At 32.4% G+C, this 24,706-nt stretch overlaps 1 protein-coding gene across 1 annotated transcript; it reads left to right on the top strand.

Moving 5' to 3' along the window:
- The first annotated feature begins 5,375 nt into the window (after positions 1-5,375).
- LOC137921337 (ubiquitin-conjugating enzyme E2 R2) lies at positions 5,376-22,639 on the top strand. Its single transcript, XM_068764045.1, has 5 exons — positions 5,376-5,977; positions 6,992-7,078; positions 19,544-19,776; positions 20,773-20,887; positions 21,681-22,639. The coding sequence occupies exons 1-5, from the start codon at positions 5,798-5,800 to the stop codon at positions 21,792-21,794; spliced, it is 729 nt and encodes a 242-aa protein (XP_068620146.1). The 5' UTR covers positions 5,376-5,797; the 3' UTR covers positions 21,795-22,639.
- The last annotated feature ends 2,067 nt before the right edge of the window (positions 22,640-24,706 follow it).

The following is a 24,706-nucleotide window of genomic DNA, read 5'->3' as shown; positions in this document are numbered from 1 at the left end:
GTCGCATAACAAAGTCGTTTGTTTATTTTGCAAGAATTCTGTTGCGATTGCAAAGGAATATAATGTAAAAAGGAACTATGAAACGCAGCATCCTTCTTTTACCAAGTTTACAGGCGAATTAAGAAAGCAAAAAATGTTGTCTTTAAAACTGGAGCTTATTGGTCAGCAAGCTATGTTTACAAAACCCATTCAAGATTCAGAAACAGCTACAGAAATCGAATCGCCCCTTCATTGATAGCGATTTTGTAAAAGAATGCATAGAAATTGCCGCTGCGAAAATGTGTCTGAATCGTATGACTATCCAAAGACGAATTATGTCTTTGTCAGGTAATACTGCGGAACAATTAATTGAAAAAACTAAGATCATTGAATTTTTTTCGTTAGCACTCGACGAATCCACTGATATTAGTTCTACAGCTCAACTTCTCATATTCATACGAGATGTTACATAAGATTTTGAAGTCTTAGAAGCGTTATTAGGATTAGTTATATGTTCATTGAAAGGTTAAACCAAAGGAGTTGTTATACTCAATTTACTTTTGGATAAGTGTTCAAAAACTGATTTGGACTTATAAAAATTATCGGGAGTTGCGACTGACGGTGCTCCTTCGATGATAAGTGTTAATTCCGGGCTAGTTACTTTGCTGAAAAAGCATCTGCAAGAAAAAAACATAAACGCTGAAGATCTCATGCAGTTTTACTGCATTATACACCAAAAAGCCCTCGGTTCTAAAAAAATTGAATTTCAAAATGTCATGAAAGTGGTAGTTTCGACTGTAAATTTCTTAAAATCACGAGGACTCAATCACAGATAATTCAAACAATTCCTTGATAGCACCGAAAACAAATACGGAGATTTACTGTATAATACAGAAATAAGGTGGCTAAGTCGTGGATTGACACTGGCACGATTTCTAGATTTAATAGAAGAAATTGAAATATTTCTGGCGGAAAAGCAAAGGGATGTCCCGGAACTTAAAAATCCTGATTGGTTGTGTGATTTGGCTTTTTTAGTTGACAATACAAATCATTTGAATGTCTTGAACACACGGCTTCAAGGCAAAAATCAACTGATATCCCAGCTCTACGCTCATGTATCATCCTTTTAATGCAAGCTAACACTTTTCAGATCACAGTTGAATTCTGGAAATTACAATCATTTTCCGAATTATAAGGAAATGGCTGAAAAATTCAACAAAACTGCGATTAATTTCAGTTATGTAGAAAAGATAGATATTTTGATTCAATCTTTTCAAGACAGATTTTCGGAGTTTAAAAAAGTGAAACCTCTGTTGGACATATTCAGCAATCCTTTCACGATTTCAGTTGAAAATGTGCCAGAGTCAATGCAATTAGAAATTATCGACATTCAAAACGACCAAGATTTACGCAACAAATTCAACGAAGGAGACTTGCTGAACTTTTACCGCTGCATTGATAAAAATATGTACGAAGAGTTGCGCATAAACGCTCTGAAATGTGCCAGCTTATTTGGTTCTACCTATATATGTGAACAAACTTTTTCTATACTAAATAATAATAAAACAAAAAATCGAAACCGTCTTGCAAATGAAAGTTTGGAAGCAGTTTTACGTGTTGCTACAAGTAAATTTGAGCCAAATATAAAAAAGATTATAAGCACACAAAATCGAATGTAAACTGTATGCTGTTATCGATAATGATTATTGCAGCATATTGTGCTTTTAAAACACTGACACCACTACTGTGTTATATATAGGTAGTCGCAGTAGCTGTATGTCCGTAGGGACTTACAGTATCACACGATTTGAGGTGGCATAGCGCTGAATCTCGGCCTACCTGTTTAATCATCATATCAGTCGACAGACGCCCACTACAAGGCATTGGCGTCCACCAATGATTGCCACAACGATCAGTGATGCGCTGCTCGCATCCAACTAATTCCGTTGACCTTAATTATATCGTTGGTCTAATAGCCTTTTGGAAGACCTACCCATGCCTTACACATTTTTACAATAACTAAATCGATACCAAATAAAGGAAACGCTGGACTGAACGTTAAATTATTTATTTCATAGAAATGAGAGGTTGACCAGTATATAGGTCGCTTACGGTTCACAGCATAACTGGGCACGTGGGTGTCCGAAGGACCTAATCTCGACTTGTTCGATTGCAATTATCGATAACTTACTTGAGCATAAAATAATAATATTGCCTAGCACCTTATTATATCAAAAAATAATTATGAACTTTTAGCTTTATGTTATGTGCACACTAAGTCGACGTCATCACCACTTCTGCAATAAGACGTCCAAAGCTGAACGTAGAGCTTGCCCAAAGATTTCCAATAGAGCCGATTAGAATCGGCGTGCATCCAGGGTCTTCCGAATAACGTAACAAGTTTGTCTACCTGTGGGTGAAAATCCTACGCTTCGCTTACCGGTCTGCGGTCTCTACTCCAGAATCTAAAAACCCCAGCAGCCGTCTGATCTGCGCGTTAAGTCGTCTCCTTACTACCACTTCAACAAGTCAATCTCCCTGCAGTCATGTCTTACTGCTGTAAAACTTAATGTAAACATTTATAAAGTTAATTACGTTCACTATTTTTTCTCGAAATTTTTCTGTCTCCCATAGGCATGAGGACTTGTTATCCTTCGATTTCTATTTTTTTCAATGAACGAAGGGATTTTGTATTGCATGCAAAATATGCACAATACTAATATTGATCAGTATGGTGCATATTTTGTGCCTATTCTATAACTTCCTGACTTCTACTTTTACATTTTATTTTTATTCTACCACAATACAATACTTCATTTCTTTTTTTAACAGTCTATTTCTTATTTATACGCTCGTATTTCATTTATCTTACAATGTTTGCTCATTTTTATCTATAAGTGACTGACCCGGCGAACTTTCCGTCTGGAGTCAATAAATAATCATATTTTGGATTTAAAATTTACACAAAATTATTAAGTTCAATTTATTATACGACTTACATTGGACAAAGCCGAAAACAGAAAATTCATAAAAATTTGTTAGAGAGCTGTAAATGGTATTATTAACAAGACTTTTTTTGTGAATATATATATATATATATAAGTATGTATGTGTATGTATGTATATATATATATATAAATATATATATAAGTATATATATATATATATAATTTATAAATGTGGTAAAGCCAACGCTTAATCATTTATCATCCTTTGCCATGACAGGTATGAATTATTGTCTTTTTATCTCCATATTTTTTGGATCGAAAAACACAAAAATCATTAAAACTGGCGCAGCTGTTTTTGAGTTATAAATGGTGTAACTAGCACGACTTTATTTCATACATATAAAAATTCCTGTATATGATTATGTTCATTTCATACTATCACACGGATATATAAGGAGTTGAGAGCTTTGATTCTTTTTTTTTTAATTTTCTGCTATTAATATGAGAAACTTTACAAAATTCTTACTAGTTTCCCCGTCGCTAATAAATTCTACAAACACATCTGTGTGTTCGAAATTAAATTATACACAGCACACTATCATCGGTCAAAAAAGTCTCTTTGTCAGGCTTAAGTCTTTATTGATTCAGTCGCTTGAAACAGAAAACAAGATATCATAAAACATTCTAATAGAGGTCTCTTGTGTGATCTAGGTATCAATCCGAAATCTGTCTTCCACAAATAGTGTGCAAATCTTAATATGATATTATCAAAAACACTGTAACAGTAAATTTTGTGTTCTATAGACTATAAATTCCAAGTAAATTTTTTTGATGGCAGATTATACATAGTACTTTTGATTTTACATCAACAACACGTAAGAATCTTTTATAATAAATGTTAAGAAATGCATCGATAATTTAAATTTCCGTTTTATGCGTACAGGTGTAATTCATTTGCTGGACACAGGGATGTTTGTCATCGCGATGTCATTTGACCCAAAATGAATGAATAACATATTCCAATTTTTATTTCAATCGTAATTTTAAAATCAATTAAAACAATATAATAAACGGGGCGTAATATATCCAATGGTGCAGACATTTCCTAAGAGAATACGTGGGTTGGAAAAGGCCCCGCTTTTGCTGCCTTTAAAGGCTATGGTGGGCGAGACGGCTTTGAATCATGCGCCCACTTCATGAATATATGCAACTGCCGCAAATAAGTTTATTGATCATGGTTTTATTTTATTTTATCTTTTCAATATTTTATGATATTTGACCTCTGTATCATCTGATGTTAAGAGATAACGAGGTCTACGACGGTCAAAGCTTGCCTAGAAGCCTTTTTACTCTTGTCTCTATTTTTGTTACTCGAAGGTTACTGATTATATTTATTATATTGCTACTGATTATTTATATTCAGAAATCTTAATTATAGTGGTAATATAGGTAACAAGTACAAATATTTTTCAAATTTGTATTTATTTCTTCGTTTCGTTTGTTTATAATAACTAATATAGAGATAGAACCCTCTATCTTTTCTTTACATTCTCTTAAAGTAACGTCCCCATATGTATAGTTTTAATGGAGACCGCAGAGTGCCCAATCTTGCGATAACTTTGAAATTTTAGTTTAGGGTCTGTTAACTGAATTTGATTTTACTTTTCGTATTTTTATCACCAGACAAAAAGATACACGAAAGGAATTGCTCGTTTTCCTCCATTATGTTTAATGCGTATAGTAGAAAAGTAGATTAGATTGACTGTGTCAGTAATTTCATTCAAAAATGATTTGGATGCCTTTTTAAGAATTGAGACTTTTAGGAGTGAAGAGTTTTTATTCTAAATAAATTAAAAGGCTGTTATGTAAAATAAACCGCATGACTGTTCTATACGGAATGCTTTATAAAATGCTTGTGCTTACAAAGATACGTGGTTCTGTATGTACCTACGTCAATAATATCATGAACAGTTCCCACAGTCGCACGCCCCGTGAATTATTCCCGTTGCACTTGAACCGTTACTTGTAGTTCGTCGTCTGTCAACAAGACGATTATTCTTTCTTTGCTTGAAGTGTGATGTCGGTCGAGACACAAGTTAGCAATAAGACGACAAAATATAAAGGTACAAGAGTAGCAACTACAACTTGTGTGTTGCTAGTCTCAGATCATCAAAGGCAATCTGTAAACGATAAAGATTTAAAAAATAAAACTTTAAGCTGAAGGATATACAATGTTTAAAATTTTAACTTTTAGTTTCGAAACGCAATCAAATGTTTTTATTATGACGACATCTGTGCATAAATATTTGAACTAATTTAATACATCTGCACTTAACAAGTTAATAAAAATTTACAGTAGATGACTCTGTTAATAATTCAATATTCTTATTAAATAACAACTAGATGGCTCAACTAGCATTGATAGTCGATAAATGGCCGCGTGCGTCATAACGCTGCGCAATCAAGCACGGAAATAACTAACAGCTGTTCTACAATTTTCGTTCGGGCAACTCAGGTAGCAGCTGTGTATGGACGGACACAGCCGTTTTCCTTAGATCTGTGATTGTTAAACCATTGGATAGTGCCTTCCTCATTGTTTTATCTTTCGCCGTATAGCATTAACGGATCCATTTTAATTATTTCTGTCAGCACATGCTTCAATATTGGCTTCGAAAGTGGGTGAATCATAGCAATTCGTGACTTTCTTGTCGATGTGTTTACCAAAATTCGTTCATTGTTGTTGTGACTCGAATCAAATTGAAATGCCTCGTGAATACGTGGACCGTGAGAGTTTTACAGTGTTATGTCAATAGAATCACTTGAAGATAGTAATTATAATTTTTATTACTGTAAAAGAAGTATTTGTGAAAATGTCTAGTACGGTTCCAACGAGTTCTGCTTTAAGAGCTTTAGCCTTAGAATATAAAAGTCTTCAGGAAGAACCCGTGGAAGGTTTTAGAGTGAAACTGTTAGGAGAGGACAATTTGTTTGAATGGGAAGTTGCAATATTTGGTCCTCCGGATACATTATATCAAGGCGGATATTTCAAGGTAAATATTCTTTTTCCTATTACCTCTTTTACAATTATATTTCTTTTTAATAAAATTAACTGGTTATTTCATTTTATGTAACTTAACCTAAGATTTGCACATGAACTTAAGTTTTCAAATTTTGGCTAAACTTTCGACAACCAAATTTAATGGACTAAATAATTGGAGATTTTATTAATATTCAAGGATTATCCGTAAAACAAATAAATTTTAGATTTCATGTTAATCTTCTAAGTTTTTTCTGCATAACAACACTGATTGTGCTGACCAGTTTTGCAATTATTGCTCTCTTGCTGTGTAGTTCTAATATGTGAATAATAAAGTTACTAAATAGAATAATTATTGAATAGGGATTGATGCATACCTTAAATATCTCCCTGTTTTGCTTTTAATAATCCCAAGAATCCATTCATTATAAGCTCCAAAAATATTTAAAATAATATCTTTTCTTCTTCTTTACTTCATTTATCCATTGTTTAGATGGTGCCCACTAATTAAATTGTATATATCTGTAGATAGGTATAAAGATATGTATCGAAACATTATATGTTCTAGCATTTGATCTGTGTTCTATTTAAGGTTACATTTTTAATATAGTAAATAATTCAATAATAATTACATACAAACATATTTTGGGCTAAAATTAAAAGAGAAGAAAAAACAAAACTCTATGCTTCTTTTATAGGAATATTCATAATATATTGGTGGAATAATAACTAAAGTATTTATATGTTTAATTTTAAAATTAATAGAGCAAACCTTAAACATATACTCTTAAAAGATATATTTTTATTTCACTTTTTTCCACATCTATTCACCAAATACAATTAACTTAACATGACCCTTCTACATTTGTGCAATTTCTCTGCAATTAACATGGTAGTAAATATTGTAGCTGCTTTAATGAAAAGCCACCAAGAGTATAGTGCAATAACCATGTTATATCATTTTTAGTTTGTTAGATTTATTTTACATGAACTCTTTGAATTGACCTCTTTTTCTGTTATATTGCAGGCACACATGAAGTTCCCTCCAGACTATCCTTATTCTCCACCCTCTATTAGGTTTTTGACAAAAGTATGGCATCCAAATGTTTATGAGGTAAGTGTATGTTAAGATTTTAATCATACCCATTATATTAACAGGCACAACACACAAAATTATATAAATTAAAACTCAAAATAGTTCTTTTATATTATTTTAAGGTTATAAAATATAATTAGCACTTCTTATCATTATTAACACTATTCTTTTTTACCAGGACTTGTATCTGTATTGGCATACATAAATGATAAGAAACATTTCATTTTGTTCAAATGAACCATCAACATATAAGTAAAAATTTACAAAAAACTGATAAATACATAGAGCATTACTTTTCTTTTACAGTAAACCATAGGTGCTTGGGTTGGTCTTAGGAAATTATATCAACTTTAATTTTTTTTTGTTTGTCTATGTAATTAAAGAACTTTCAGATAGAACTGCTAATTTTACTCTTACTAGTTGTAAAGTCCTATATTAGAGTTATTAATCTTAACTACATAATATTACAAGTATTGAAGTTTTTCATGATGAGAAATTGTAATAAGTCTCTTTTTTAACACAGTAAGCTTTACCAGTCCACTAAGATTAAAAAAATTAACAACTTTTATTATTATAAAGGATATTAGATGCTTTTAACAGTGATTTTACAGGTAGTTGTTTCAAATCATTTTTCCTCATTGTTTGTGATTTATTTTTCAATTTCATTGAAAGAATATCTTTTTAAGAATATCTTTGTTAATGTGTCACTGTCTACTACATACTTATTTGTTCAAACCAAAACTTTAATTTTCCTAAAAAAAAATGGTTAGTCTTCTAGGAGAAAATTATTGATTCATAAAAAGAAGTGAACTGGTAAATTTTTAAGCAAGCAACATTCAATATATTAACAAAAAGAAATTAAAAAGTATAAAGAGGTGCAAGTTTAAATATGAAGTACAATGTTCCTCATGAGTGTTTTCAATTTTTTTTTATGCTGGGTATTATTAAGTAACATAGTATGAGATACTGCCAATATTTGTAGGCACTTTGCCTATATAGTTACTTAAACTTGATGTAAATCAATGATTATTTCAGAAAGGTTAGAAAAATTATTACTTGTGTAGGTACCTACACTTGAACTTAAAAAGTATGTTTCTAAGTTCATCACATTTGGAATTTGTTTTTTATTATATTATACAATAAAATATTTGTCTGTTTACTGAATGAATCTAACAGCCATTGCAGATGATTTTTAATGTGATGTCAATCATACAGAACAACATTCTGACACTACCACTCCAAAATCTTATTAACTTTGGATCTCATAGAATCAGTTCATAGTGGATAAAATACATTGACCCTTCTGATACAAATAACAAACCCATTAATATTTGTCATAGATGAACAGGGCTTTATTTGTTAGCATTAAATACCTGTTATTTATTCTCAGTCTACATGCAATATAAAAAACCTCATTTTTACTTAAAGGTTGGCTCTCTGAGCTTCTGTGCTCTGAGCTCTCTCAGCATATGTGCATTAGGAATTCAATTGAAGAGTTTTAACATTACCATCAATTTCAAATATTTTAAACCATTTGATAAATAATTATGAATGATTCTGTATACTAATCTATTGTTGGTCTTGATTTGACAAAGCAACCTATCCAATTTGTTGTTTTAGGAATTGTCTTTAATGCTTAATCACAACTGAACATGATATTTTAGTTGTTAAAGTATCCTCATAAATGTTCTCAGTTTTTGGATGGCCTTCAGATGCACTTTTACTACTGTTTTATTAAAATCTCAGTTATAAATGATCCTTTGAAAGATCTTTAAAGCTAATATCAATAATGACTCATCAATGATATAAGCCTAATTTCATTACACCTTTTAGCATTGTAAGTGTCATAAGTTATTTGCAGTCAATCTTGGTGTGATGCCGCTGTTGCAGATCTCATTAAGTACTCAGATTTTCATTTATTGGTAGCTTTAATGTTTCACTCAATATCTCATCAGCGATCACAACATTTGCACCGAAAATTACTTTTTTGGTTATGCTAGGTCCGGTTAATTGTGACAATATGTTCAAATGATTATAATTGTCTTTAAATAGTTCTTTGACATAATTTTGCCAAATATTTAGTATTAATCTGATAGTTATATCTATTTAACATTATCGTTTACAAAAGTGCCGTCTTTTAAGACCCAAATAATTCTATGAGCCTTTTTTTCTTATTAAAATAGTCATGTTTGCTTTGTAAATTTTCAAGCCTTCACTTTCGATATTTATCCCGTTAACTTTAACCTCCATACATTTATATCCAATTTCTCTATGTAGGTATTTGTACTTTCTCTGATTTACCTTTTAGTCATCAACAAAGTGGTAACGTCAGTACTTCTAATAATAACTAGATAACGTTATACTTCAAGTTCCACAAATCAGTGAATCCTAAAAAGATTATTATCTTCAGTTAGAATTATTCCTCGCATCAAAAAATATGCGTTGAATGACGTTACAATTATTGTCGACGGTACGGAACGTACGGTAACGGTATAAAATATGTTTCATGTTTTTAAATTTTTGAGTACAAAATTTTTTGACAATTTCGTAATGGATTATTACTTACATAACTATTTTAATAAACATATTTACTCAAATAAAAAAATAATTACTAAAATATCCAAAACCACTTAATGGCGAGTTTTGTTATGTATATGCTATACACGGTATTGCACGGAAAACGTAGACCTTGCCGTCCAAAGCAAACCTGGCGGCGGTCGATCACTGCAGAAGTGAAGGCAGTTGGAACGACGTGGAGCGAAGTAAAGCGCGAGGCTCCAGACCGCTCAGGATAGCAACGTACTGTGGACGCCCTCTGCCCCATCTTGGGGACATAAGAATAAATGATGTTATATATTTGCAATTTAGAGATAAAGCGTTGAATGATTTTCTGGATAATAAATGCAAGGCTAAAATTTTATATTCGAGATTTAGTCGAGTCGTTTGAAATATGTTTAGTATTAATTTATATACTTCTACTATCACGATATCTACATAATAGCTTTAAATTGTCGTCTTCGTTGTCTGTTTGTAGTTCTTCCGATAGAGACTACTATTAATATTTTTGAGAATAATTAATTCTGGTTAGGAATAATTAATTCTGAACCATTGACAGATCAATTTTAGAATAATTAGGAAATGTTAAATGACAATTTCATCACACGTTATAACGTAAAATTGGTAGATTAATACGAAATTTATATCCGCCATATTTGTAGCCGTCGCTTAGAACAATCATACTCAAAATCACTTCTAATTTTACCGTTTTGTACTTTTTTTAAATCGTAGATGTTTGAATATAACCATAATTTTACAAAATATTCTTAAATAATGCATTTTTAATATATATATAACTTTCATATTTTCTTAATGTATACTTCATACTAAAATAACAGTAAATACACTACTGTATGTATTTAGAGGAACACAAATGATTATTAATTAACATAAAAGTAATTTATTTACAAACCATACTTTTTAAATGAGTTGATAGTTTATTAATAATAATATTATTATTAAATTTCTTATTCTATCAATTTTAAAGAGAAATATTTAGAAACTGTCTGTATTCATCCAGACATACTCTTTGTTGTGAATGAAACTTAGAGGCATTACGTTTCCATTCGCATTCTTCCACCAATGCAGTTTTAAAGTCCCTTAGCACAGCTGGTGCTGGATACCTATGCCTAACTTTTTCCCAGCATCTACCCAGCATGTTTAAATAGATTTCGCTTGACGAGCGTGCTGGCTACCGCAAACCCGGGACTCCAACCTTAGCCAGATATTCCGGGACTACAGCTGCATGAAAAAAAATTCTCTATGGATATCGAAAAATGTCACAATTTACAGTCAAATGTGCCTGTGATCCACTTTTTACTATGTGTGGGGGCGTGCATGCTAATTACAAAATACCACCCTACCACATAATGTCCTTGGCCCTTTCTTTGAGATCACACAGTTCGCTGGTGGCGACCGCGAGCTAGGGTAGGTGGACCGACGACATAGCCTGCTCGCTGGTTCCGGGCACTACAAGACTGGTCGTTCAGGATATTGAGTTGCAGTATGCGTTTAAGAGCTGACTTAAGTGGCACACCTAGTGTGACAGCCAGAAAAAAAGGCGATTTTTGGGAATTAATAAAAAAAACTAGTGGATCAATCGTTTTAAAATTTTGAGAGTATATTTATACATGTTTTGAGAATACACAGTATAATTTTTGGAATAATATATTAAATATTTTTGAAATAACACGCGATCTCCGGCGGCGCCAAAAAAAAAGGTCCTCTACTGCTGGAGTGATTGCAGCCTCTTTTCTTCATTCTTCTTTTTTTTAGGTATTATCAACGGAGAACTGTTGATAAAACCTAAAAAAAAAATTCTCGTTAAAAAACATATTGTCTGTACGATGACCCTCGGACGAATCAAAAAATCAAAAATTGACAAAATGGCGGCATGTTGAAAAAAAAAGTTAAATTTTACCCAAAATTTTGGTGGTTTTTGGCCTACCAAAATCCGATTTTTGATCAGATCAAAAAACTGGAGGGTCATCGTATGGAGAACTATATAGAGAAGATGTGAAAAAAATTTGATAGCGATCGGATCATTTGTCTCCGAGTAATCACTCCAGCAAATTCGAAAAATGCTGTTTCGAGAAAAACGCGTTTAAAGATAAAATGATCGTTTTCACTGTTATAAATGGATTAAAGTCATACTTACAGCTAATCTGCTATTCCAGGTCCATATGTTTCACCTTCCTCTTCCTCAAAAAGGGCTTGTTGAGCTGAAGAAGCTGTCCACAAATTTTTAAAACATCCATCAAAAGTTTGATGGTAAAATTTGCTTGCTAGATCCATTAGTCCGCAAAAAGATTGATCCCATTTATTCCGACGTCCAAAAGACGCATCACAGCAACAAGACGTCTGTTTATTTCAAATGCATTATCGACCTTTGGTCCAGAATTAATGTACGAATTACCACATTCACAAATGATAGCAATTTTAAACCCCAGGCCTCTTGGACTTGCTTGATTAAAAGTAATTTCATTGTGACAAGTTTTGCACATCACTAAATTGCTGATACCTGGAGGCTCACAATAGAAACCTGAATCCTATTTGCAAAGGTTGGAAAAGACGGTAGACTCCGAACAGTAGCTCAGGTATGTCCCGTAGCCAATGCAACTACCTAACTGCCGAGCGGCTACTCTTTTAAATGGCTGTAACTCAAAAACTATTTAAGATATCGATCAAAATTTTAGTATGTTATTTTTAAAGGTATAACCTATCGAAATATGAAAATAAAAAAAAATCGATTTTTTGAAAATTTCACACTAGGTATGCCCCTTAATAAATAATATACTGCCACAATAAGATTATTTTCCTACAGTGAGATTATATCTATTCGGGACGTCGTCATACATTGACCGTACTGTCATCTTAAAAGAGAATCTAGGCCATCGGTAAAGTGTATATTTCCCAAGCGACATCATCCCAATTTAGGTGCGAACGAATAAAGTTAAATCGAGCTACTCGATGACCTTTGGCGAGACAAGGGCCTCTAGTGACCAAATACAGTCTTAAACCTAAGTCTTTTTAAATAGTTCTATTTGTCGAATTCAAATTCAGAATATCTTTCTCAAGTAGGAATTTACACGCACTTTTAAATCGTCGTTAATTTTAAAACAGAAACTCAACAGTTTTTTCTCAGATTTTTGAAACTGATGTGTACACTATTATTTAAAACTCAGTAAAAGGTGCTAAAAAACCAAGCTCCACATATTTCGATCCACTAAAAACACTTGAATGCTGTAATAAGATTTTTTTGATGAAATAAATTTTATTTTATATTTAAAACTAAAATAAAACGAAGTTGAAATTTTATTATATATATATATATATATATATATATATATATATATATATATATATATATATATATATACAAGGGCATACACAAAGACCAATGAAAGTTTATTAACTTTTTGAAGGAGAAACTTGGACGTTACGAGAATATTATTTCTATTTAAAGATGTTTAAGTAACTTTTAATTAAAATTACAGATTTAAAAACTTGCTGTTATCCGTCATTACTACCAAAACTTATCAAATGAAGTGCTTCTCATCTGATTATAAGTTAACTTATAATCTTATTTTGTTTTAAAAATATTTATATAATTATAAGTTAATTATACAAATTAGTAATTATAAGTTAACCTTAACATGTTATATGCTTCGTGCAAAAGAAATTTATAAATGTTAAATCCGAAAAAATTAACAAATGTTAAATTTGTAAGATCCTTTGACACCATTTTTATATGAATAAAAAAGTTTCGCAGAAATTTGCAAAGTGCAATAAATGTTACTTGCCTTAGCACCCAAACCAATGTTTTTAAGAATAAAAACTCTGTACCAATCGTCCGTGGCTAGGCTACAAAACTTTCTCTTCTGCGCATTTCGATAAAATTATAAAATTCACCGCTAAGCGGGTTACTTACTCGTACGTAGCGTTTATTTACATATTTTTATTTCAGTGCCGGGATATCGGATCTGCCGACTTTCTTTCGTGAATACTTTTTAAATTATTTATAAAGTGTTGATTCTTCTTTAAACATGTACCGGGAAACTTTATTTCGAAATAAAACTCTAAATATTTTTCAATTCCATTAGAGGATGAATATAGGCATCATGAGGCAAGGTTAACACATTCCATGCCATGTGGAGCGTATACGACCCCCGTTGCACATTCCGCTCAGGTTCATTTGCAGATCTCATTGAAAAACAAAGGATTCTTAAAAAATTAATTGTAGGGCTGGATATAGATAACTTAACATTATTACGTATGTGCGTTCGTAATGCATATTGAAATTTATAACTTTCTTCCGCTAATTATGTCTTTGCAGTATTGAAAAACTAAAGCATACGTCTTAAACGACTTTTTGGAATTTTTAAAGTGTGAATCGTAAATGCCCCACGCGGCCTGAATGGAAAATCTTCAAAAATTGCCACGGAACGTTTTAACAGTTCACCGTGTTCTCTAAATATTTTTTATACTTAATAAAGATCGCAGATCTGAGTGCAGCCTAGCGCAGGAAGTCGCTGAATGCAGGTAGCGCAAAACCAGTCATCGTTACGACCTTTGCGACAGGCCTTGCTGTGGGTATCTATCGGCTATAATGATGAGTGTACTTTAAAATAATTAAAAAGTGGTCATACCGCATGTATTTCCGCTCTCACAGAATATCACTTCTCAATATTTTAGAAATATTTTCCGTCATAAAAATTTATGAGATTTAAGTATTTACATACACGACGTTAACATTGAAAGCGCAATTCTTTAAGAATTACACAAGTTTAGCTTTCTTACTCTCAATTAATTTATGATACACCTTGGTCAATCAATAGTTTCATTAATTATTATTAACGTTATTTTAATTTAATTTAATTCAGTAAGAAAATGCGTTTTCAAAATTCGGATTACTTACTACACAAAAAATTATCACTGCAGATTGTATTGCCAGAAGTTATTGGACTGTTGCTTTCCAATAGAAAAATAAGATTTAATTTAATATACTTCAGAGTTATCACTTTATACAAAGTGATTGTAAACAAATATTGTTTTTTACTGACCAATGAGCTACACATTCACCCGTTTAAAGTTTTTATACCAGTAAACCATTTATTTTGTATATCGAGAAATTTTAAACGACATGGTCAGATTATTTCTCGAGAATAATATTTATTAAATCAATACATTAAATGGTACCGCTGCCAATACCATTAGCACCATCACGCGGATTACAATTCATGTAACGTTCAAAATTTACCGTTAATTTTTGAGAGACGATCGTGTCCCCGTGAGGCGAAATAAAGTTGTGTCGAAACAAGGGTCATCAAACTAACGACATGATTCACCGCCTGTTTTTTCTACAATTGTTCGGCGTTGATATATTTATTTACGGGTTGTGTGTAGGCAAAATGTATGTAATGTATCTATGAAACGTTTTGCGGCCCAAGTGGCATTAGCAGATTCCGTGGGATCGAGGCGGCAAAGTGGAAATGGCACATAGTATCCTTTAAGGTGACTTCCGGGAGACCCTAGAGAGGCTGCCAAGCCCTCAGACCGCTCCAGCAGATGCCCCATTAGAGGATTCGTATTCATTGTACAATTAATAACTGATACAAAAGATTCAGGCAACGGTAAGAGTTCCGATTTTTTTGTAATACAGGTCAACATTGGCAGGCCGCGGCCATGAGATAATTAACCTTATTCCAGACGACCTCCTCCATCGATGTCATTTTGCACTGGCGCTGCCTACATATATCCATGACCGTAAATAGCGCCCTAGATGAACGACTCTATCTCTGCAGTTTGTGCCAAAACATTTCGATCACATTTTCTTTGTGTAAAACCACGTGGTGCCGCTTTTTACGCCCGATTGTTTGTAGAGCGTTAGTGACGTGTTTATGGCTCTGACCCGAAAGCACTGATAAATACGCAATAATTAACGTACAGATAAATGTTACTTTGATTTAAATCACGTCTATACAGTTATTTAAAACGTAATATTCAGAGGCATTTTTTTATTTAAAACCCAAGCGGCTAAAAAAGAATGAAAAATGTTCCATATCCATGTAGTATAGGGATAAGACTAAATATTTAGTTACCTTTGCTTTCTTTATTTTTTAATTTTTAGGCGCTCTTTTATGGCAGATTGCTGTAGGAGTTATTGAAAAGAGTAAAATGATTAATAAATTGGTAATTAGTCGCCTATAATTACAATCTCGCCTTCACACATATAAAAATAATTTTATACCATTTTATCATTTGTAGAAATGTAGAAAAAAATATCATTCATATTATGAGACAATTAAAGTCCCAGAAACAGGTTACAGTCGTTCTATTGTGTTTTATATCACAAATACTTAAAAGAACGAAAGAATCTTTTTATTCGAGAAATAGAAATATGTTTCCGTTATTACCGTGCGGCAACGGACCTTCAATCCAAGTGTACCGAGCAGCCAAGGTCGCAAATTGGATATTTGTCAATTTTGATTTGCTTGCCTGAACTGTGTATTCGATTCTTAAAATTTTATTTAATTACTTAAAATTACGGCATGTAATTCTAATATATAGTTGGCAGCTATACTATTCATAAAATGTGTCAGTTGTTAACGTCCTTCTTAAATGTCGAAATAATCTAATTACATATTACAAACATTTAAAACTCAAGTTAAAATTCTGTTACCGTATACAACATGTATTCATTATTTGTTATTTATTCGTAAATGTTTTTGTTTGTGTCAGTATTTGGGCGTTTAAAAGTTTGACATATATAAACTTATTTTTTAAATTATAATTTGAATAATTAATGTTTAAGCCATGATAGGATAAGGTAGATCGTTTTATAATAGAACCTTCTAAATGTATAACACATGAAAAATTGTAATCACATGGAAATAAACTAAAAAAAAATATAATAACGTCCCCTTCGTCCAGTCCTATGAACAGGTATTGGTGGTTATCATTTGCTGTCGATCGCTTGATCGGCTACCTAGTTAGTTGTCTTTATCGTTTACCACGTAAGTATTGTGAGCCGAGTGTATGTTGAGTCTTTCCTGACGCGTTTTCTTTGTGAAGCGCAATGAACCGGTGGCATATATTTAGCCGAGGGCGACGATCCTTGTTCATCGCTTTATGCTTTATCATCGTGACTACGTCCGAGATACGACCATATTTAACGAAACAGAGATCATACGTTGCTATCGTTAGATTTGATGGCTTTCTAGAAAATGTTTATTTTCATTTTAATTCATATATCCTGCGATCTGTCGCCTTTAAGGTACATTAAGCGGTATAGCCAGACATGCACTTATGCACTTTTATGATTCCGACATATCTTGAGGTATTTTTTCAGTTTCAGTCGCATCTGGAGATTACAATCTAACAGTCCCTGCACAAAACTTGTTGATACATGATAGTTCAAGATTATACCTTTATGACTATGCATATCTGGCGATTGTCTCGTTCACCGTACAAATAAAAATGTTCACGATAACTTAAAAAGTCAATGCAATTGAACTATTACTTTACGTTTTAATTTATAGCAACTGCAATTTTATTTACCATTCGCTCATGGCCTCCAATCCAGTAATAAAGTAATATCCAGGCCTTTGCTAACTGAAACAAGGCTCTGTGTAATCTATATCTGCGCCAATGGGGCAACAGTGAGACCCACTGCAAAGCATAGGCCTCTGCTAAAGACCGCTACATCCAAAAAAAAATATATAATTTTTTTTGCATTACAAGTCGTCAAAATATTAATGGGACCGGAAAGTAATGTCAAAAATATATTTATAAAAACACATATTCACCTTCGTTATCAGCAACCTTTTGCCATCTAGTATACAATTTTTCAATGCCGGAGCGATCTATCGATTTTACTGTAAAATATTTCGACAGAAACGACATTACTTTTCGGTTCCCCGAATATATTAGTTGACGAAATGGATCATTCAGGTTATTAACCTTCACCTACATTTAGACCTAACAGTCTGTCGCAATATGTTCATTTGTCACTTACATTAAATAAACATTTGTTTCATTACAAGTGTAAAAAACAAATGGTTGTAATTATAGTAGCGATAATACGAGAATAAAGTATCTTAATAGTGAATATTTCTTGCGCACTTATTCAAGGGTAACTTAGAGGTGAGCAGCTATCACTTACCGGGCTTCTTCCGCCATGCCCATAGAAAGTTTGGAGTATATGATGACGACGAGTAGTACTTGTAAAATACGCAAATAAAATGAAAATTAAAAAATATTTATATAATTATGTCAATGTAAATAATAATCATTATTTGATTGGTAACATTTCGTGATACTGTAAAGCTTGTTGTATTACTTTGTAAACTACTGTAATCAGTTTCTCGACAACTTAGCACTGATGAGTTTTTGTATTTTTGTGGTATAGATGAGGAATAAAATCAGGCGTTCACTTGACATTTCGATATCTTGTTACAGTGCTACCGAAACCGTTGTACCGCGCCTTAGGTATATACGTGGTGAGACGGGAGCTCCGTTCCCTCCTGCCGTCAACGCTCGTACTCCTTTTTTTCAGCTCCCACCTCGTCGTGATTTCCTAAGACGGAGTACAGTGACTCTGGTTGCACTATACATTATCCAATCTAATACAACTTCGTGCTTCGTTAGCAAGCTCACAGTTGCTACATAGCGTCGGGAGGTTCTTTACTCTGTAGTTTTTTAATCTAAATTTGCAACATTTACATTCTCAAAAATCTCAAAACCCTAAGACATGAAAATATAAATAAAATATAAATTATTCCTTAAGTAAAAAGAGTTACTAAATTGTGTATTTTTTATTATGTAAAAAAAATTATAGTAAAAATGAAAGAAAAATTGTTTCATTGAAACATTTGTTTTAATTCATTAAAATAGTGTAAGACAATTTAATTATTGCGGTATGTACAGGTGATGAAACGTCCATAAAAAGTTATGTAAATTCTAAATCTTGATTTAGAGGGTAGGTATAAAATTTGTCTGGTCTTGCGCGCCCCGTATCCATCGACTTCCCGCGACCTTGTCCCCTCAGGAGGGAACCCACCTACGCCGCGTCTACCGGTTCGCAGTCGCCGCTCGAATACCGTTCGCCTCCTACCGCCATCAGTTGCACGAGCGATGTCAGAACGGGGAGCGATATGCCCCGCCCACTGCCACTTCAGACAATTTATGGGCAACTTTTTCACACCTCTGCATATTAGAACAAATAAAAGAATACGTCGCGATACGTGCTGGTACATAAAAAATGCGCCTATCCCTTCTTAAAATTTGATAATTCCTTCTTCCTTAATTCTTGTAACTGCATGATAACTAGAATAAACCGAATTTATATAAAGTATTGTAATAAACAAAGTTTACGTAACAGAAGCAAAAAAAAATGTTAACATTATAACAGTATAGAATATAATTCACTTATCGTCTTATCCGTTTACGTAAAATATCGAAACAGTGAAAGGAGTAATGAAATGTTAGAGAAAGTGGCGAATTTAATTGAAATACTCGCGCCTGTCGATTGCCACAGTGTTTTGTGTTAATAATGTTTTCACATTTTTACTAATTTGTTAACAAAGCCTTAATACATGAAACGGGCAAAACTCACAATTTACATGCATAATACTACTAGGTTATTATTCTTAAATTATTTTGTGTTTTATTGATTGTAAGTATATATACTTACAATATATAAATACAATAAATTTTTTTTAATTAATATACATTTGAATAGGCTATAACAAGTGAACACGGCACTGATATAACATATATTTTGAATATGTATTTATACATAAAATTATTTTCAATTATTCAGATACTGTTGCGGCAGCTTTACATAATTAACTAACATTATTGTTGTTGTAAACGTTTTGCTACTGTTCATTATTTAAAAAATTAATTCTTTGTATTATTTTTCAGAACGGAGATCTGTGTATATCGATCCTGCATCCTCCGGTTGATGACCCGCAGTCAGGAGAGCTGCCTTGCGAGCGCTGGAACCCAACGCAGTCGGTGCGCACGGTCCTACTCTCCGTTATTTCTTTGCTCAACGAACCGAACACCTTCAGCCCCGCCAACGTAGACGCGAGCGTTATGTATCGCCGTTGGCGCGACTCTAAAGGAAAAGATAAGGAATATGAAAACATTATCAGGTATATACATAGCTTATGATGTAACTCATATAAAATTGTTAATTTTATTAATATATTATAGTTTAGAGGCAGTGGGCGAAGCATATCGCTCGATTGGCAAACACAAGCCGGTGGACGAGGCCCGTCAGATTCCCCACTAAGTGGATCTACGATACTCAAGATCGCGATAGTTCGTGGTGATCTTTGTGGCAGGCTTATACCTTGCAATGGACGTCTATAGGCTGATGATGATGACTATCACGACATTAAAACAACGCGTAGAAGATGTAATCCAGTTGCTGTGATTTTTATAAGAGTCCATTTTATTATTTAAGATATTTGTGTAAAAGTTGAACGCGGTCAGAACCCTTTAAGACATGGTCTTCAACTGACCTAAATAATTATTGTTTCTTTATGAAAAATTGTAACAGGCAAATTTCATCAAATATTAGTAAATAAAAAAAATGTAAAAGTTAATTTCGGTTGTAAAAGTTATTTGGATGTTTGCAATTAATTGTCTAAAAGGGTAAATAATGTATGTGAAAGATATCTAGTTCAAAATAGTATTTTATCTATGACTGTATTTGTACAGCGTGATTGGTAATCGGTGTGGTGTAAACCCGACTTTAAAGGGGTAAATGTACAGCTTATTTGTCAGTAAAAAACTTTTATTACGTACGCCTCTTTCCAATTACCCCTTATAAAACGATTACTCTGAAATATGTTGTGTTAATTTATTAATTTGCAATGCGACATGTCAATAACTTCTGACAGTACAAAGTGTGCACAGACAGGCTGTTAACCATAATTAATTTGAATATGTAGTGATCCGAATTTTGAAAACGCTTTTGACTTATTATATTATCATAAATTATTTTTGAAACCATTGATTTTCGTATAATGTGTATTGATAATTTAATAGCCAATGATCTATATATGTATTCGCCACTTTAAGGCTTTTACACTAATAAGCAATCACTATGTATTGCGAATATTAATTAAATTTGATATTTTCAGGAAACAAGCGCAGGTAGCTCGTGTTGAAGCTGAAAAAGAAGGCATAGTTGTACCTTTGACACTAGAAGATTATTGCATAAAAACTCAAGTTAAATCTACGACGCAAGAACCGCAGGTACGGAACACATCACAACACATCCTATTCCGGTTAAATAGTAGGTAGCGACGGAGTGTCGAGGCTCTCCTGGGAGCCCTCGAGCTTAGCTACTTTGAAAGTGCTGTTGGGTTAGCCGCCTCGAACCCGCGGAATTAGCAAATGCCATTAGAGTCCGCTCCATAAAACAACCGACAACATTTACCAATACTAATATAAAACAATTCATGTTGCAACTGTCTCTAACTAACCTAACCATTAAGTGTTGTTTGTAAAATTAAATAATTCTTCTTAATAATAGTGGATGAGAATAACTAAAAATAAGTTCACTAAACAAAAAATTTTAATAAAATCTCATTACAATGTGAAAGATTTAAAGATATTGTAAAAACGGCCACAAAAAACCTGCGTGAGCTTGTAATGACATCTTAGATCACGGCGCATTTGTAACCCTCGCAACATAAGTTCTCATGCCATTATAGGGGAGTCGATGTGATTCTAGTTTTTATTAAATTAGTCTCTTCTGAAATTCTTAAGTCGTACACAAGTGCTCATTGTGAAGTATTATATGTGATATAAACAAATGAATATGGTAAAAAACTTTGAAGTTCAAAAAATAACTAGGCACTGACAACATTTACAGGTCAAGACATGACATCTCATGATATGATTATGTTCTTCTCATGATGTACACAACCTGACACTAAATTATGTCTTATGTCGATAATAATATGAATAATGCTCATTTAAACTTATTTTCCTGTGCAATTCTCTATAATTTAAATTTATATTATCAACAATCTTTTTTGCTCAGTTGGATATGACAGATTTTTACGACGATGATTACGACGACCTCGATTCCGATTCGGATGAAGAAATCGAAGGTGGCGAGGGCGACGGCGACGATAGCGGCAACGGAGAGTCGTGAGACAGCGCCCCCCTTTTGCCACCCCAACCGCCGCCCACAGCACACAAGGCGAAGTCTCGCGTACGGACCACCGGGCAACTTACCTTACGTCAGAAGCCTTATGTTACCCATAAATGATCGTAAACGAATGTATCATAATACCTCCAGGCGAAAGTAAATTCTGCTTTTAGCACTTCGGTCAAGAGCTTTGTAATACCTGACCCGCTGCCAGTAGAGAACTGAAATGCTTTGTAACTTAGACTATATTAATCAGACAGATTCCTTGTCCAAATTGATTTAATTATTATTATAAATTGGCTAAGGCCAATACGCCTTTAAATCACATTTTATAATATTAAGAGAATACAATCAAAGTTTTCAGCCTATATATTTCGATTTTCAATTTTTTCAAGTTGAAATCAGCAAGTAATGTAACAAACAAAACTAATATATCCAAAATGTCTTAGATGCAACTAAAAATACTTATATATTTATTACTTAAAGGCTTACCATCTATAACAGTTAAGAAAACAGCATTTCAGAGACTTTATAGTGGTGTTAGTAATTCAATTGTGTTACATAACCTAAAAATAGCACTGCCATGCCACAACACTTTCAGTATACATTGTTTCCAAAGAAATAAAGGAGTTTCTAATTTTGTTTACTTAACTATTCTTAACATGCATTCTAAGAAAAATATTCAACTCATTTTACATATAAATAAAGATCTCTTAATTATACAACAATGATTTGTATCTAATAAGCAGATTTCTACTAAGTATACACTTGACTATCATCTGGTCAGTTTGTATCTGAGTGGCATCAAAGCATGATATTCTGAGTTAGTTAATGCTTGTTTGTGTATAAAAATTGTTTGTTTGATTATATTAAAAATGTTTTGTAATCTAATGCTTTCATTTTTTTTTTGATGTTCCATATTAAGATTTGAAATTATATAAAATTAGATCATAAAGATAAAGGAAAAGACCCCGGTTGCTCTCTAATGTGGTCTGTACTATGTGCTATTTTAGTTTAATTTTATTAATTTCAGAAACTAGATTATTATAAAAATTTATGATTTTGTCTTCAATTTAGCTATATTGTAACTAGGCAATGTAATGTTAATGATTTATGTGATTTAAAATAATATCGCTTTATAATATTAAATACCGTTTTCGTTGCCGTTTTAATGATTTTTTTGGGACTTGAAAAAAAATCAGTAAATTTATGAAAATTATTTTTTAAATTGAAACAGCGACAAACATTACGCATAAATGCCTAATGGTAAGCAAAGTTTGATTATTACACCAAAATACTTATCTATTTTTTAAATATTCATATGGTTACATGAAGGTTATTATTCATTCGCAGTTGAACACACTCATACAAAGGTTTTGTGGATCAACCATGTATATATATATATTTTTTCAGAGTCAGATTTTTGCTGTGGAAATCAAAAATAGGAATAAAAGAAATGCTTAAATGTTAATTATAACTCTTAATTACAATTTGTGCTTGCATGCTTTAAAGAAAATTAATTAAATGTATCAAATGTGATATGTAGACGACATCACATTTCTTTAGTAAATGTATATAAACTGATCTTAGTTCATTGTAATCGATAAAAACTCAAATGTACAGAAATTTTATCAATTTTGACTTAAGATATGAGGATAGACATGCTCAAACAATGTATATGAACACTAAAACAGTCAATCTTAAGATAAATTCAAATAGTACATGCATATATATTTAATTATTCATAAATGAAATGATTTTAAGGGTATTTTTATTTCAACTCATGTTTGCACTAGATAAATTTTAATAGGTTTGTCTTTGTATACAATTAAGGTTAAAAATACTAATTGGACTTTAAAAATTGATAACTGCTTTTTATTTTCATTGCTATTTTGAATTTGTTTACTAAGCCTTATTATTTGTTAAGACTAACAAATTATAAGGTGATATTTAATAATAGTAAACTTAACATCTATAATTTCTAATATAATGTCAGAGATACTGAGTAACATGTTTTTATTTACCTATTACTTTTTGGGTTCATAGAGCTGTGCTTTTCATTTGAACACTTCAGTGACTAAATATCCTGATTATTCTAAAGCAGAATTTAAAAGGTCGTCCGAAATTTATCATTTAATATATAGATATAAGATATAATAAGTGGTTTGGAAATTTACTGTAGGAATTCCCAAGAAGAATGTTAATTATGTAAAATATTCAATAAAACATGTTTGGATGCTATACACGTTTTATTCTGATACCATATTATGTTATTGATAATATTTTAGTTGTTTCACTAATATGTAATTTTCATTACATTAGGTTATATTCGATTGGTGCTGGACGCTGCTAGCCATTTTGGCTTTTACAGCTTCTGCGGACTCAGGACTCAGTTAATAAATTTTAAAAAAAATCTACGTCAGATGCGTCACCTGACGTATTGTATTAGTTAATTGTAATCTAGTCGATTTTCGGAGAAAGGTCTGATTACATTACTCATTATTTTCACACTTAAGACAAAAGCCATTCAGATAGATATTAGTTTAACAGTAAAGAGGAAAGTAATGTTTTGCAAGAGAGGAAAACGGAAATCATCATCATCTTTCCACCGTAAGAGGTCCACTGGATATAGGCTTTCCTCAAAAATTTTCAATAGGACCGGTTAAAAATGGCCTACATCTAGCTTCTTCCCAGTCGAGATCGTCTGTTTACCTTGTGGGTGGATGTGTACTCTTGTCGGTTCGCGGTCTCCATTCCAGAACCTTAAGGACTTGGCGACCACCTGTTCTGTGTGAAAATAAAAATATTTAAAAAAATTCTTAGAATGATACCTATTTGTATTTTCATTAAAACTTCATGTATGTGTAATATTTATTCATGTAATTGCTTAATATTTTTGTAATTTTACTTAAAAA

Source organism: Battus philenor, unplaced genomic scaffold (genome assembly GCF_028537555.1).
Source record: "Battus philenor isolate CCGP_79_NKW_IND1 unplaced genomic scaffold, ilBatPhil1.0.hap1 SCAF_19, whole genome shotgun sequence".
Classification (NCBI taxonomy): domain Eukaryota; kingdom Metazoa; phylum Arthropoda; class Insecta; order Lepidoptera; family Papilionidae; genus Battus; species Battus philenor.
This window is presented reverse-complemented; position numbering and strand designations above follow the sequence as displayed.

What these genes read in the sequence shown, in the direction of transcription:
- LOC137921337 (XM_068764045.1), top strand. Translation starts at nt 5,798, where the DNA reads ATGTCTAGTACGGTTCCAACGAGTTCTGCTTTAAGAGCTTTAGCCTTA. An exon ending in ATCAAGGCGGATATTTCAAG is followed by an intron (nt 5,978 to 6,991) that starts GTAAATATTCTT and finishes GTTATATTGCAG; the next exon opens with GCACACATGAAGTTCCCTCC. An exon ending in GGCATCCAAATGTTTATGAG is followed by an intron (nt 7,079 to 19,543) that starts GTAAGTGTATGT and finishes ATTATTTTTCAG; the next exon opens with AACGGAGATCTGTGTATATC.